The sequence below is a fragment of the Octopus sinensis genome, linkage group LG7 (genome assembly GCF_006345805.1).
Source record: "Octopus sinensis linkage group LG7, ASM634580v1, whole genome shotgun sequence".
Taxonomy (NCBI): domain Eukaryota; kingdom Metazoa; phylum Mollusca; class Cephalopoda; order Octopoda; family Octopodidae; genus Octopus; species Octopus sinensis.
Window position 1 is genome coordinate 49,761,950 of NC_043003.1, and position 17,431 is coordinate 49,779,380.

The 17,431-nt window shown below is 35.4% G+C and overlaps 1 protein-coding gene across 1 annotated transcript in view; it reads left to right on the forward strand.

The window, feature by feature from the left end:
* Window positions 1-17,431, forward strand: part of LOC115214199 (solute carrier family 35 member F6-like) — a 178,051-nt gene that overhangs the window by 132,181 nt on the left and 28,439 nt on the right. Inside the window, exons 3-5 of the mRNA XM_029783301.2 lie at window positions 832-1,008; window positions 5,152-5,262; window positions 15,762-15,917. Of these exons, the coding sequence (XP_029639161.1) occupies window positions 832-1,008; window positions 5,152-5,262; window positions 15,762-15,917 (444 nt within the window). The remainder of the gene's footprint in view (window positions 1-831; window positions 1,009-5,151; window positions 5,263-15,761; window positions 15,918-17,431) is intronic.

A 17,431-nucleotide genomic window follows, 5' to 3' on the forward strand; every position in this document is an offset into this window, starting at 1 on the left:
TCACTGCCTTACAAATAAACTAATAATAATAATAATAGTAATAATAATAATAAATGCCCTGATGCAGTACCAGGCACTGGCTTTCATGGCTTCTGATCTTAACTGACAGGAAGTGTTATCATGTACATTGTTTTGTCTTGGTATAAAAGATGGGCTAACAACAAATATTCTGCTCAATACCAGAGATTTGTTTGTCAGTTGTTTGACTTTAACCAGTTGAGCATGTCCCTTAGTGGCTGACAATATGTGCATCTCTGATCACAAACAGAAGTAGTGGGGGAGCATCATAGCCATGTGTTGAGAGGAATTCTTTGGGGTTTGAATAATTCACTTTTGGAAACATGGGTGGTTCATTGAACATCCTTAATCCTTATTCAGGGACCTTTTGAGTGGGATGGGCTACTCGACCAGAAGAAAATTCTAACTGGGCCCCACCTGCAAGGTCAGGTAGTGTTTATCTCAATATGAGACCACCATGTCGCGCACATATGGTCGTGATGCATGTGCCTGCTGTACCCTTATCAGACAGGTAGTCATGATGAGTATACTGGGCTTCGTATATTTTACCCCAGTGTGACTTTGATGGCATGCACTGCTCTCTCACTCAAAAATAATAATAATAATAATAATAATAATAATAATAATAATAATAATAATAATAATAATAAAGTGAAGATCAAATAAATAGTGCATTTGTATACTGACAAAAGACGATCATCCCTAAATATAACAGTATCTGTTTTAACACATAATTTCATAAGAATCTAGCAAAACAAATACATGAATGTATATATGAATATTACATCATTTAATTTTCTTTTCTTATCATAGGTGTAATGCTGATCTTTGTCTCACTGCTGTCTGTTGCATTCTTTGGCCTTTCCCTGTCAAAGCAGAAATGGTTGGGAATATTCTTCATTGTCATCGGTCTTGTAATAGTTGGATTACCAAATCTTTACAACAGAATTGAAGATGGAGACAAAATACAAAAATATTCGGTCATTGCAGGTAGGTTGCCACATCTTTGGTCATTGTTTAGCTTTTACTTGCTTCAGTTGCTGGACTGTGGTCATGCTGGAGCACATCCTTTAAAGGTTTTAGTTCAACTCATTGACTCCAGTATTTCTTTTTATTTTTATGTCAGGTACTTATTCAATTGGTTTCTTTTGCCAAACTGCTAAATCACAGTGACACAAACAAACCAACACTGGATGTCAAGGGGCAGTGGTCATGAGACAAACACACACACATACATATGCACATATGCACACACATGCACATATGCACACACACACACACACACACACACTCTCATACAATATAGGCTTCCATACAGTTTCTTATTTCTTTATTGCCCACAAGGGGCTAAACATAGAGGGGACAAACAAGGACAGATAAAGGGATTAAGTCAAATATATTGACCCCAGTGTGTAACTGGTACATAATTTATCAACCCCAAAAGGATGAAGGGCAAAGTCAACCTCGGCAGAATTTGAACTCACATAACAGCAGACAAAATACTGCTAATCATTTTGACCGGCGTGCTAACGTTTCTGCCAGCTCACTGCTTCCATACAGTTTCTGCCTACCATATTCACTCACTCACAAGGCATTGGTCAGTCTGGTGTTATAGTAGAAGACGCCTGCCCAAGGTGCCTTTTAGTGGCATTGAACCTGAATCCATGTAGTTGCAAAGGGAGTTTCTTAACAACTCAGCCATATGTAAAGGAATTGGTTTCTAATTCCTCACTGCGTTTTTAGCTTTATAGTTTTAAGTTCTGAGCACAGACCCTATCGTAATAAACCTTCTCTTTTATCCTTCTGCAGTTTACTCAATAAAATAACCGCATTTATTATCCTGTGATCGATTCAATTTGCTTTGCTGTTCCTTTTTGAAATTTTGGCATTTTATGTTTCGTCAAAATTCTTTATATTTTTTTTTTATTGTACTACTCTTGTCATGAATGAATTTTCTGCTGTTGTTGTTGCTTTTTTTTATTGCTATTATTATTGTTATTTATCACAAGGTTAGCCTTGACAGAGCAGACTTATGCTCAAACATATTCCAGCATTATCAAATGTGTCATTCTGTTTCTGAGAATATCATGGTATTTTTGCAGACAAATTTAGTTAATGACAACATCTCTAAATGCTTGACTGGTACTTTGTTTTATTGACTCAGAAAGTTGACATTCCCCAGTGGAATTTGAATTCAGGATGTAAAATGCAAAGGCATTTAATTTTTCATGCTCTTTAATAATAGATGTAAGGCCAATTTTTCTTTTGCAATTTGGATATAATTGAAATTACACTATATAACTTTATTGACCCCTTCCCCCACATGGGGAGTAGAATTCAAAGATGGTCATCATTGGGAAACGAACTCAGAACTAAAATAATAACAATATATTCTGTTCTAGATGCTAAGTCTGCCATAGTCCAAAAAGAACTCTTCACAACAATGTGTTAAGTCAACAATCAGGTTTCAATTTCTATTTGTGTCTATTTACTTATGTTGACTGTGTCATTGAGAAATCATATGGCAATCACAATTTACAATTGGTTAGGCATAAACACCACAACATCATATGGGAAATACATGCAGACCACAATGTTAATTTCTTCTTCCTATTCTCTCTTTCTTCTTTCTTGTTATACTCACAGTTCAATGATGAAAAGCTCTTTTCTTGGCCTCTTCAGAACCGAGAGAGAGAGGGGGAAAGAGGGAGAGAGAAAGAGAGAAATGTATCTTTTGAAGAAGAGAAAAATTGATTTTGTAATATTCCTGCCATTCTCAGAGTTATTGATTGCATAAGTTAAATGAAACAGCTCTTAACAAGAATTCAAAACTGGACATTGGTTTTATTTGACCAGAAGCTGACCTCTTGCTCAACAGCAAATAATAAGTAAGAAATCTGTGTTTCATGTGACAGCATTTATTTGTTAGCATTTAAGTAACCCAGAAATGTCTTAAGGTATGAACACACTTGGCAGTTACCTGGTGGAGGGGACCCATAGCTCTAGGGGCCAAATGCTAATCTATGCATGCTGTGGTATACATGTATGTTGTGTATGTTGTGTCCAAGTGCATGCTTTGCTCATGATCGTATAATATTATCAAGACAGTGGTGAGCTGGTAGAATCATTAACATGCCAAAGAAAATGCATAGTGGTGCTTTTGCCAAGATTGGCTTTGCCTTTCATCTTTTCAGGTGCCAATAAAATAAGGACCAGATAAACACTGGGGTCTGTATAATTGACTAGCCCCTTCCATCAAAATTGCTGACTTTGTGTCAAAATTTGAAACCAGTTCTGTCAAGACACCCTCAGTGTAACAGTATGTCATCCAAAGGCTTACTGATGTCTCTGTTCCTTCTCAAGCCATGCCTGGCTCATAAGGGCCGGTTTCCCGGTTACTTTGGCATATAGGTTCCCCACCTGAATGGGATGCCGGTCCGTTGTAGGTGAGCTACAAGATGCAGGAGGAAAGAGTGAGAGAAAGTTGTGGCGAAAGACTCTGCAGAAGTTTGCCATTACCTTCTGCTGGAGCTGCATGGAGCTTAGGTGTTTTGCTCATAAACACACATCAGCCAATCTGAGATTCGAACCCATGATCCCTCGACAGTTTGCTGCTCTAACCACTAGGCCATGTGCCTCCACTATTGATGTCTCTCTTCGTATATGACATCGTTTGATGATTTACAATTCTTCCTCTGATTGCATAAGGTGCAGGCATGGCTGTGTGGTTAAGAAGCTTATTTTACAACCATCTGGCTTTTAGGTTCAGTTCCATTGTGTGGCACTTTAGGCAAATGGTTTTACTGTAGCTCAGGTCAACCAATGTTGTGTGCCCAAATTTGATTGATGAAAACTGTGTAGGATCCCATTGTATATATATATATAATATATATATATATATATATATATATGTCCACACTGCTGGGTGGTTGGTGTTAGGAAGGGCATCTGGTGCTGGCTTATGCCTGGCTATCTTCTGTCAAATCGTCCAACCCAGCATGGAAGGCAGATGTTAACTGATGATGATGATGATGATAATGATATATGTATATGTATATACACTCTCCATAACATATCCTTTTTACAGTTTGGTCTAGAGACCTTGTCTTTTTTTGAGTTTGTTTTTTGCTGTCCTTCTTGTTCAGTCATTTATATACCGGCAGATTTTTGAAGTTTATGCTACCAATCTGAACAAAATTATTGGTTAGGTATCGAAATTATGATGACTTTTGATCAATAACTGATGAGGGATGAGCGTATCCATATCCTTTGCACATTTTTTCCTGATTTCTGTACGTTCCTTCATTATCCTCCAGTGTCACACTTTTGCTATATATGTGTGTGTGTGCCTATGCATATATATGTGTGCTCATGCATATGTATGTGTGTGTGTTTGTGGTTGTTCCCACCACTACCATATATATATATATATATATATATATGTATGTATGCATGTATGTATGTATGTATGTATGTATGTATGTATGTATGTATGTGTGTGCATATGTTTGTGTGTCTGTATTTGTACTCCCAGCATCGCTTGACAAGCGATGCTGGTTTTTTTACGTCCCAATAACTTAGCAGTTTGGTAAAAGTGACCGATAGAATAAGTACTAGGCTTACAAAGAATAAGTCCTGGGGGTCGATTTGCTCGACTAAAGGCAGTGCTCCAGCATGGCCACAGTCAAATGACTGAAACAAGTAAAAGAGTAAAAGAGTCAACCCTTCAAGGCAGAGCCCCCCCCCCCAGCATGGCTGCTGTCCACCGACTGAAACAAATGAAAGACAGAAAGACATTTTCTAGAAATCTTACACAGACAGACCCAACAAACCATTCTTTGTAAATTTTATAGCGCTAATTTTATAGTGCAGAATCAATAGAGTGACACACAAAATGCCTTGTGGGATTTAGTTATGGCCTTTTACATTCTGAGATCAAATCCAGCTGAGGTCAATTTTACCTCCCAGAGTTGATAAAATAAAATGTCCAACAAATACACACGAGTAAATTTAATGGACTATCCTCTCTCTCTCTCTCTCTTTCTAGATTTGTAGCCGTGTTGCCAACATTATAGAAATCAATAATTATAATAAAAATTCTTGACTTTTCTTTCATGTTGTTTCTATTTACAGGAGAACTATTCATTGCCATGTCACAAATGTTAGCTGCCATTTTAGTGGTTTATGAGCAGTATTGGATCCAAAGGTGCAACATTCTCCCTCTTGCAGTTATTGGCTGGGAAGGTAAACACTATACATATATGTATCTATCATCCTCTCTCCTTCTCTCTCTTTCTGTCTCTTACTGTTTCTCTTCTGTACTATCTCTTACTCTCCTCTTTCATTTTAACACTTTTACTATGTGTTGTCTTTGATTTAATTCTACTCCTACCACCCCTTCTTCCCCCACTCTCTCTCTCTCTCTCTCTCTGTATTTATCTGTCTTTTACTTTCATTTTTAACATCGTTCTCTATTCCACCTGGTTTCTTTTGCTCCTCTTTCTCACACTTCATTTCTATCCCTCCTTCATCTCCCTTACTCTCTATCTGTTCTTCTCCCCCTCTCTACATTTCTCTTTATGTTTCTTCCCCATCTCTGCTGCTTTCTCTCTCTCCCTCTCTCTCTCTCTCTCTCTCTCTCCATCCAACTATCTATCTTTCTTCCTCCATCTCTGCTTTTTTTACTCTCTTCCTATATCTTCATTTCTCTATGTTTCTCTGTATCTCAATATGTACTTTTCCTCTTTCCTTTTTTGCCTCTCTCTCTCTCTCTCTCTCTCTCTCTCTGTATATATATATATATATATTATATATATATATATATATGTATGTATGTATGTATATATATATATACATACATACTTACGTATATGTGTATGTGTATATATATATATATAATATATATATATATATATATATATATATATGTGTATGTATGTGTATATATATATAGTTTTATAGAAACACAAAAGACAAAGGCAGGTGGATGAAGAACAAGCAGGTGTGTTAGTTTGGCGCTTGGGAAAATGAAAAAGTCTCTTACTTTTCAAGCCTACGCTCTTCAACATGAAGGAGTAAGAGGAAATAAACAGAGAGGGAATGAAAAGACGAAAAATGGAAAAAGAAAGGCAGTGAAAAAAATTTGTAGATTTTAGCAGCCCAGACTCTTTCCCCTGTGTCTCCATTTCTCTGTCTCTCTCTGTTTTTATCCATCTCAATGTATCCTTCTCCTCCACTTTGTCTCTCTCTCTCTCACTCTCTTTCTCAGTCTTTCTTTCTCTTTCTGCCTCTGTTTCTGTCTCACTCTCTTTCTCTTTTTCTTTCTTTCTTTCTTTCTCTCACACTCTTTCTCTGTCTTTCTCTCTCTCACTCTCTTCTCTGTCTTTCTTTCTCTCTCTGTCTCTGTTTCTGTCTCACTCTTTCTCCCTTTCTCTCTTACTCTCTTTCTCTCTCTCTCTCTCTCTTTCTCTGTCTCTCTCTCACTCACTTTCTCTGTCTTTCTTTCTCTCCCTCACTCTCTTTCTCTATCTTTCTCTCTCTCTCTCACTCTCTTTCTCTTTCTCACTCCTTCTCTGTCTTTCTCTCTCTCTCTCTCTCTCTCTCTCTCTCTCTCCCTATTTCTCTTTCTCTGATACTACCTTTCTATTTGTCACCTGTGTTTTTCTTTTTTATCTTATTGTTTTCCTCTTCTTTTTTTTTCGAAATATTCCAGTGATGGTGGTGGTGGTGGTGGTAGCTGTAGTATTAATAGTGGTGTTTTAGTAATGATGATGAGATCACCATGTTGCGCATACATGGGTGTGATGCTTGTACCTGATGTACCCTTATCAAACGAGTAATCATGACGGATATACTGGAATTTGTATATTTGTATCCCAGTGTCACTTTGATAGCATGCATTTCTCTCTCACATACATCATTATCATCATCATCATCACCACCACCACCACCGCCACCACCATCAACATCATCCTTGTCATAATCATCTTCATCATCATCATCATCATCACCATCGTCGTCACCATCGTCATCATCATCATAATCATCATCAGCATCATCATCAGCTTCATCTTCATCATCACCATCACCACCACCACTACCACGATCATCATTACCATCATCTTCATCATCATCACCATCATTATCATCTTCTTCATCATCATCATCATCATCATCCTTACCATCATCATCATCATTATCACCACCACCACCTATCCAGCTGACATAGAACATGATGCAGCCTTGTGGCTCAGCAGATCCAGGCAAACCTCCAACCTATACCGAAATGATGATGACAATCACGTGATGACAAGCACACACAGACACACACATAAATGCGTGCACTACACACAAATGCACACCTATGCACACACACAAATGCACATGCACACACACACACACACACTTGCATACAAATGCACACACAAACGCACATACATGCACACACACACACACACACACACATAAACACACTCACATGATGTACTTCTCTCAGTTTCCATCTCCCAAATCAACTCGCAAGGCTTGATTGGTCAGTCTGGAGTTATAGGAGAAAACACTCACCCAAGGTGCCATGTTGTGGGATCGAACCCAAGACTATGTGTTACAAAGCAAACTTCTTATCTACACAGCCATACCTGTATCTATCATCATCATCATCATCATCATTACCATCATCATCACCATCATCATCACCATCATCATCATTATCATCAACATTTAAAGTCCATGCTTCCTGCTAGCAAGAGCCAGCCAGGCTGAAACCCACAAGAGTAAACAAGAGAGACAGAGACGGGCAGAAACAAGGGAAATGCCCCTTGTATTTGAATACAATGCACAGTGTACCTTGCGACAAGTATTGATTTGATCTTAGAGCAACACTAGATGAAGTGTCATCACACACACACACACACACACACACACATATATATATATATATATACACACAGCATCCGGATTAGACTACAAAAAAAATAAATAAAATAAAATAAAAAATAAAACATGCGCAACTCCATTGTCTCCCGAGACAGAAAGGATGCCAATAGTAACAGTTTAGTGTCATAAGGAAGAAAGTAATTAAGGTGTGTTCTATATTTTGGATGTTTTTACCTTCATCAACGAACAGCAAAGAAATTTTTAAAAAGTGTGGTGATGGGGGCCCAAAATATAAAGTTCTGTGGTGGCAACAGAACAATGTTTTTGTAATAGCTACATTGAACTATTAGCAATACCACTGGAACAATACAGAACTTAGTCTTTGAAATGTCTTATACCAATCACATTGTTGGTAAATGAAAACCAAGAATTACGAATAAAAAAAAAATTGCGTAAAGATTCAATTTAACTTCTGCTATTCTTTTCTACTTTTGCTTAATTTCATTCTTTGAAAATCTTCAGCAGGTGGTACATAGAAGTCATGAGTACCTCACATTTGCATGACTGCTTTGCTTGAAACCAAAAAAAAAAAACCCCACCAAAAAAACAAAAAAAAAATTGTGAACTTTCTTGCATTAGATAAACAAGAAAAATGTTATTAGAATGGAAGAACTGACTAAAAAGAAATCGTCGTGGAAGTGATGCGACAGCCAGTTATGTGTAATGTATAGTGAAGGGAAGAACCATGAATGTCACAGAATCTTATTATTGCTCTCATAAATTTGTGAAACTTCCTGCGATGGATAGGAAATTGTTGCAAGGGGGAAAGAACTTCTGCTGAGAGAAGAACGAGAAAAAGGAAAGAAAAGAAAAGAAATGAAGAAGAGGGAGGAGGAAGTGGAGGGAGAAGGGAGGAAGAGGAGAAAAATGAAGAGAAAGGAGGAGGAGTAGAAAAAGGTAGAGGAAGAAGGGGAGCAAGTGGAGAAGAAAATGAAGAGGAAGGAGGAGAAGAAGAAAAAGGTGAGGAAGAAAGGGAGCAAGAGGAGAAGAAAATGAAGAGGAAAGAGCAGGAGAAGAAAAAGTTAGAGGAAGAAGGGGAGCAAGAGGAGAAGAAAATGAAGTGGAAGAAGGAAGAGGAGGAGGAGGAAAGAGGATGAAAAAGAGGAGGTGAAGGAGGAGAAGAAGAAAAAGGAGGAAAAGAAGGAGACAAAGAAGAACAAGAACAAGAAGACAAAGAAGAAGAAAGAAAGAAAGAAAAAATGAAGAAAGAAGTCAAGAATGAGGAGCAGAAAAAAAAAAAGAAGAGGCAGAGAACAACCTATTATTCTTGTGTGAAAAACAAAGGAGATTCTCTCCAGATGAAACCATGACAATAAAGCAATGTGGCAGCTGTGAGATATTCAAACACCGAGAAGCAATTCATTAAATTGGAGTAAAGCTTTAGCTATTAGTTAGTGTAAAACCAATTTTATTCTAATCTTTTCGGTGACTATTTGACTTGACTTCACTGAAGGACATAGGATCGTTATTATTTAGTTACTAAACTTACTTGCAAGACAAATATCTGCTTCATATTCCTACTTCTGTTTCTTTTTCTTTTTTTTTTTTTTTTTTTTTGGTTTTTACTTCGTTATTCTGTAAAGCTGGAAACTTAGAGCAAAATTTAATATGTGTGTGTGTTTGTTAGAGGGATATATGTGTTTATACACACACACAAACATATGCACACATATTTCTATTTCTATTTCTGTGTATATGTCTGAATATGAATATACACATTTGTGTATATGTGTGTATGTATGTTACCCTAGACATGTATATGTGGTGTGTGTGTGTGTTTGTATTTCTCTGTGTGTGCTTACACATGTGTGTATGAAGAATAACATGTATATATGTATATATATGTATATATATGTTTGTATGTATGTGTATATATATATGTATGTATATATATATATATATATATATATATAGATAGATAGATATGTATGTACACACACACACACATATATATATATACACACACATATATATATGTATGTATATATATATATATGTATGTATGTGTATATATACATGTATGTATATGTGTGTGTATATATATATATATATATATATATATATTTATATATACGTATATTTATGTATATATGTATAAAATATATATATATATCTTGGGAGTAAGTGAGAAAGGGAAAAAGAGAGATAACTGAGAGATGCTATATATTGTCATAGCACAGTACCACAATCATTGCCAGGTACAAGCAGATGTCATTAAGAATTAATAAATTGGTAACTGCCACAGGCTAGAGCAACATCGGACCACACTAAATGTTATAAATGTTTGAAGTTCATGCTAAACTTTCCCACTATTACTGTACAGTTGTTATTGGATTATCATTGTATTGTGTTCACATTTCCATATATTTATAAATTATGGTGAGGAATGAAGTACCAGAAACAATACAATGTCAAGGAGACCAAATGCCTTGCAGGATTTTGGTGCTGTTCTTCTCTGTATTTTATCTCTGAGTTCAAATTCTGTTGTGTCTGTAGGATAGAAGGTGGGGATTTTTCTTTATGTTTTTGTAAATAGAAGAAGAGGTTAGGATGTATATACATTGGTAATGTTTACTGAAGGTATAGCTGTGTAATAAGACATTTGTTTCCCAACTACGCGGTTCTGCGTTCAGTCCCACTATTTGGACACCTTGGGCAAGTATTTTCTACTATAGCTTTGGGCCACACATGCAAATATTCTTTATGTTGCATGTCTCGTTTCTCTGTTTGCTTTTTTCATTGTTCGGAAAAAAAGTTCGTTTTCTATGGTTTTGTTTTTATGTTTTCGTTTCTCATTGTGTTCGACGTTTTTTTTTATGTCCTGTACCTATATATGCATGTATATATATATATATATATATATATATATATATATAATAGCTAAGATTTTTTGGCTGCTATTTCTAAAAGTTCGGTGTGTGGTAAAGTAAATTATTTTACTGAACCCTAATTATATAATGTAATGTTTTAAATATACCGTAAATGGTCTTTTTACATACTGAACACTACTTGGTAAAATTAATTAATCATTAATTAATTTTACCCTTTTATTATTGACAATATAATTCTCTCTCCCTGATATTAAACTACAGTTCTCTCTGTAGGAATTTGTTGCTTTATAACTCATGTGGGTGGAAGGGGAAGAATGCAAAGCCTCATTTGTACTTTTTGAATTCGTTAGTACTAGCGGTCGAAGATGGTTTGTCTGGGATTACTCATATCAGACGGGTATGTTCGATTTTTAGTGCTCTCAAATCCAAATCTAAAGAAGTCTTGAGCTGATGACAGAAATGTTGATCTCTATATCCAACTAATCCAGAAACGGCGTTCTCAAGTAATCGATGTATGTGTGATCTTTCGTTTTTTTCCCTCTATACCTGTGTGAATTATTTTTGAGTATGCATTGTCTGGGAGATTTTTCTTATAGTAGAAGAAATAGCTAAGATTTTTTGGCTGCTATTTCTAAAAGTTCGGTGTGTGGTAAAGTAAATTATTTTACTGAACCCTAATTATATAATGTAATGTTTTAAATATACCGTAAATGGTCTTTTTACATACTGAACACTACTTGGTAAAATTAATTAATAATTAATTAATGTTACCCTTTTATTATTGACTATATATATGTGTATATATGTATGTATGTATATATATATATATTTATATGTATGTATGTATAAATATAAGTGAACATTATTATTCCTAAAATAATAACATTAGTGGCTGCAACCATAAAGGCTGTTTACGCAAAATTAATAATTATATATAAGATGTATAAATATATTTATATATACTAGGGTACTGTGGAAGCACCTGCTTTGCTAAAAATAGAAGTCAAAGTATTCCTAACCCACAGAAGAATGACTATAGCATCTTATCTCTGCAAAGGATGCAGATATATTTATATATTTTGATAGTGAACCTTTTGTGTCTTGTGTTCTTATTTTGTTCTAAATTGTCCTTCCTTAAAATTCTAATTGTTCTAGGGTTAAATTGGTTTGGGTCTTGGGTTCTTGGTTTATGATTTTGTTGTGTATAGTATACTGTACATTGAGATTGTGTGAATGTTGTTCATAAGGATCATAGCACTGCTAAGTGTAATATTCCATGGTTTCTGGTTTCTGGAGGTTTTGTTGCATGTACATACACATAAATATTTGCATATAGGGCATGTGTGTGTGTATATGTATATGCACATTTATATATATATATATATATATATATATATATGTGGGTGCATGTGTGTGTGTGTATGTACATATGTAAATATGTATGCATGTATTGGCTCTGTGGTTTACACTAGCACATTAATAGATATTTGTGCTTTTGATGGTTCATAATTAATTAAACAATATCTATTTTATGCACAACAAAGCACAAATCAGAAGAACTGAAATAAATTTAAGTATTACAAAGCCTCTCTGTTGGTGTAAGATGAAACACACACACACACACACCACACACTCCCTATGTGTGTCTATCTATCTATCTATCTATCTATCTATCTATCTATCTATCTATATATATATATATATATATATATATATATTATATATATATATGAAAGGTGTTGGTATTCAGAAGACTTCCTATATCCATCCTTTTCCAAAATAACTCCTTATATCGCACCCCAAGGGGGTCCAGACTACTTTTTAATACATGACCACATATGCTTGAGAAGACCTGTCAATTCCAGTGAAATTGTAGTTGTGGCCAATGCTGGTGTCACGTAACTGTTGCACTGTGCTGGTGGTACATAAAAAGCACCCATTACACTCTAGGAATGGTTGGCATTTGGAAGGTAATCCAGCTGTAGAAACTATGCCAAATCAGACTGGAACCTGGTGTAGTCCAACAACAGACCAGATTCAGTCAGACCATCCAACCTATGCCAGTATGGAGAGCAGATGCTAAATGATGATAATGATGATAACAACAGGCTTCACTATAGTTTCTGTCTACCAAATTCACTCACAAAGCATTAGTCAGCTGAAAGCAATAGTAGAAGACATTTGCTCAAGAAGACCATGCAGTGGAACTGAATCTGAAATCACATGGTTGCAAAGCAAGCTTCTTAACCATACAGCCATTTCAGCACCTACAAATATCTTGTTTACTTTTTATGCATGAGAAGAAGAATTATTGACAATCTAGTTTGTTAAATCATTTATTGAAAAAAATAAACAGAAATTAATATGGTTGAGATCACAATGTATAGAAATACAGCAAAAAAAAAAACCAAAATAAACCACAGCTAATCACTGGAATTGTTTGCTCCAAATGGTACACATTTTTCTTTAGACATTTTATTATTGTCCAAGCATTTCTTTAAATAGTTAACTACAATTTTATTTAGCAAAATATTCAAAGTTAAAAGCTTTTCTTACTTTATTTATTTTCCAGTATTACAAAAAGAAAATGCATTGATAAAGAAAAATATTTTACTGTATTCTGATTGCTAGCATCTTTTGAAATTCCATAAAAACTACGATTTTCCAAATCTTTAAAATATATATTGGCTGCAAAAGGTGAAATAACATTTTCATAAGGGAAATAGATTTTGTTGTACAAGAAAACTTTTTTTTCACCAGTTCTGAATCTGGAAAGACTTCAGTGAATAACTTTGATGTATAATCAGTATTTCTTAAGCTTACTCTTCAACTCTTTTACTGGTTTCAGTCATTTGACTGTGGCCATGCTGGAGCACTGCTTTTAGACAAGCAAATCAACCCCAGGACTTATTCTTTGTAAGCTTAGTACTTATTCTATTGGTCTCTTTTGCCAAACCGCTAAGTTACGTAAACACACCACCATCGATTGTCAAGCGATGTTGGGGAGGACAAACACAGACACACAAACATATACACACACATACATATATATATACGACAGTCTTCTTTCAGTTTCTGTCTACCAAATCCATTCACAAGGCTTTGGTCAGCCTGAGGCTATAGTAGAAGACACTTGCCCAAGGTGCCACGCAGTGGGACTGAACCCAGAACCATGTGGTTCATAAGCAAGCTACTTACCACACAGCCACTCCTGTGCCTATATATATCATATTATATTATATTATATTATATTATATTATTTTAAGGGCTTTACTACATGTAAATGCCTCACACTATAAGGGACTCTTAAATTCAAAACTACCTTAATAAATATACAGCATACCAATAGCGAAGGAATGCAACTTGGAAATTGTATCTTAAAAACAGTTTCTACTTGATAAATTCTTATACAGATTTTATCCTTATATTTAATTTTATATATATCATTCAAAATGTGACCGCGTGTGTACCGTTGGCGATTTTTTTCCTCTGTCTTCCCTTCTCTGGATCTTTCCTTCTCCTATGTTTCCGACGAAGAGCTCCGCTCAAAATGTCAAACCCTCCTTCTTTCCTTCAAACAACAAAAGAGACCATCAGAAACAAGCTAATGATAGAATTTCTAGATAACTGCTTAATCTGCTAGAAATTACTACACCCTATAATCTTAAAAATAAAGGACACATTAGACAGTGTAGTCCCAGATATATTCTTTTATTCTTTTATACATTTCAACCCTAAGGCTGTGACCATGTTGGGGCACCTCCAGTATGTATCAAAACTGGAGAGGTCACAGCTAGAACATCTTTGATGATAGTTCTGTCCATTAGTAGTGAAATAATATTCTTTTCTACTATAGGCACAAGGTTCAAAATTTTGGGGGAGGGGGCCAGTCGATTAGATCGACTCCAGTATGCAGCTGGTAATTAATTTATCGACCTCTCAGCGGAATTTGAACTCAGAACATAAAGACAGACAAAATACCACTAGGCATTTTGCCTGACATGCTAACGTTCCTGCCAGCTTGCTGCCTTAATGGTGAAATAATATTAAACGGCAACATCCACCAAAACTTGATATTCTACTGTTGGATATCCTTCTTATTATCATCCCCTGATTTCCAGAATGTAGCAACAGGTGAAATAACACTAAGCATTTCATCCAGTTTGCAAACGATTCTGTCAGCTTGCCACCTTAATTCCAGCTAATAATGGAACCTCTACATGATTGCTTGATGTCCTAAATTTTGGTTTTTTTTCGCCCTTTTCAAGCCTAGTCAGGCTCATGGGCCCAATTTCCCGGTTTCTTTAGTGTATGTGTTCTCCCCAGCTGGACAGGATGCCAGTCCATCACAGCGTTACTCAAGAAACAGGATGAGAGACTGAGAGAAAGTTGTGGCAAAAGAGAACAACAGGGGTCGCCACCACCCCCTGCTGGAACCTGGTAGAGCTTTTCGGTGTTTTTGCTCAATAAACACACACAACTCCCAGTCTGGGAATCGAAACCACGATCCTCCGACCACGAGTCCGCTGCCCTAACTACTGGGCCATTGCGTCTCCAGGGATGTCCTAAAAGTAGTTGAAAAATCCCAGTAAAATCTCCACAATGTATTTAAAGGAAAAGAAACACTTTTTAAATAATTGTAAAAATTATAACAACACTCCTATCACTGCCATCTCTATCGTGACCACCTCCACCTATCACTCTTCATTATCTATTAATCAATGCCACTGTGATGTGATTTCTATGCTCTGTATTATTGATTTAGTACACACCCGAATACACACTCATTCATACACAGGTGAGTACATATACAGACATATACTTACACATACATATATATACATATATTTACATATACATATATCTGTGTGTATGTATGTATATGTGTATGTGTGTGTATATATATATGTGTGTGTGTGTAATGATGATGATGATATACACATATACACTCACGTATATATTTGCTCTTTCCTTCAGGGTTGTTTGGTACCATGATGGCTATTGGAATGCTAATCGGTTTCTACAACTTCAGAGCCAATAATTTCAGCAACTTACCTTCTCACAGACTTGAAGATGCCTTAGATGCCATGAAACAGATCGGTTCCTCCTGGCGAATATCTTTATCTGTTCTTGGTAAGAATCTCTTTTTTTTTTTTTTTGAATTCTTAAAATGTTTTTTTTTTCTTTCTTTTTTGAAATGTTGCATTATTTTTACTCTAACTCATTTTACTTCTCTCTCTCTCCTTACATATATAGATGTAAGAGTACAAACATATGTACATACAAACAGTTTTAAAATTACAAAATTCACTGCTTAAGTACTTGGCAAAGTGCAAGGGTTCTTATACCCACTCCCCCCACCCACAAAAAAAAAACTCCCATCATTATGTAGGAATCTGCAGAATGAAATTCAGTGTTTTCACTCCAATCAAGGAACTATAACTGTGCTCAAATTATCAAAGGGAATATTTTCGATACAAAAACTTTACTAAATTTATTCCTTGTCAATGACTCTTACAGTAATTAAAAAGACTGAAATGATAAAAAAAAAAAATAATTTACACTCATGTATGTGTAAATTTATATACACATTTATATGCATACACCAACATAGATATGTATGCATTTATGTGTGTGTGTAGATACTGAAATAAGGATATGATTTTAAACTGTTTTAAAGCATGCTTCAAAATATCAACAAAACAGTTACTAATGGAATTACTCTTTACTGGTAATAGAATCCATTTTAATGTGTGTGTGCACATTTGTGCACATGTGTGCACATGTGTGTGCATGTATGTGTGCACATGTGTGCATGTATGTGTGCACATGTGTGTGCATGTATGTGTGCACATGTGTGTGTATGTGTGGGCTTGCATGTATGCATGTACATACATATATATATATCTACATATATATATATCTACATATATATATATCTACATATATATATATACACACACACACACACACACACACCAATACATACACATACATATATATGTATACCTATGTATATATTCATACATATTCATATGTACATATACATACACAGATATATAAATACACACACACATGCATGCACACGCACACACACACATATCAAATTAAATACATGACTGAAAGAGCTACTAATAGTTTCATGCTATTATGATACTTGAGTAGGCATATTTATAAATTATGCCATGTATCTTAAAGCAGTGTGTGTAAATGTGAAGGTTTACGATTCAGTGGTCAGGATATTGCAGTCACAATCACCAGATCATGTGTTTGATCCCCAGACCAGGTGAGCACATCGTGTTCATGAGCAAATATTATTAATGATATATACATATATATATATATATATTATATATATATATATAATTAAAAATGAGGGTGTCTGAGAGACACCAACATGCCGAAATAGCAGTCGAAATTCTGACTATAAAAACCACGTTAAGTGTTCATATCGTACCATGAGATAAGACAGAGGGACAAAATATACAAGCAAAAGTTCAATAACTTTTGCTTGTATATTTTGTCCCTCTGTCTTATCTCATGGTACGATATGAACACTCAACGTGGTTTTTATAGTCAGAATTTCGACTGCTATTTCGGCATGTTGGTGTCTCTCAGACACCCTCATTTTTAATTGTTAAAAATTA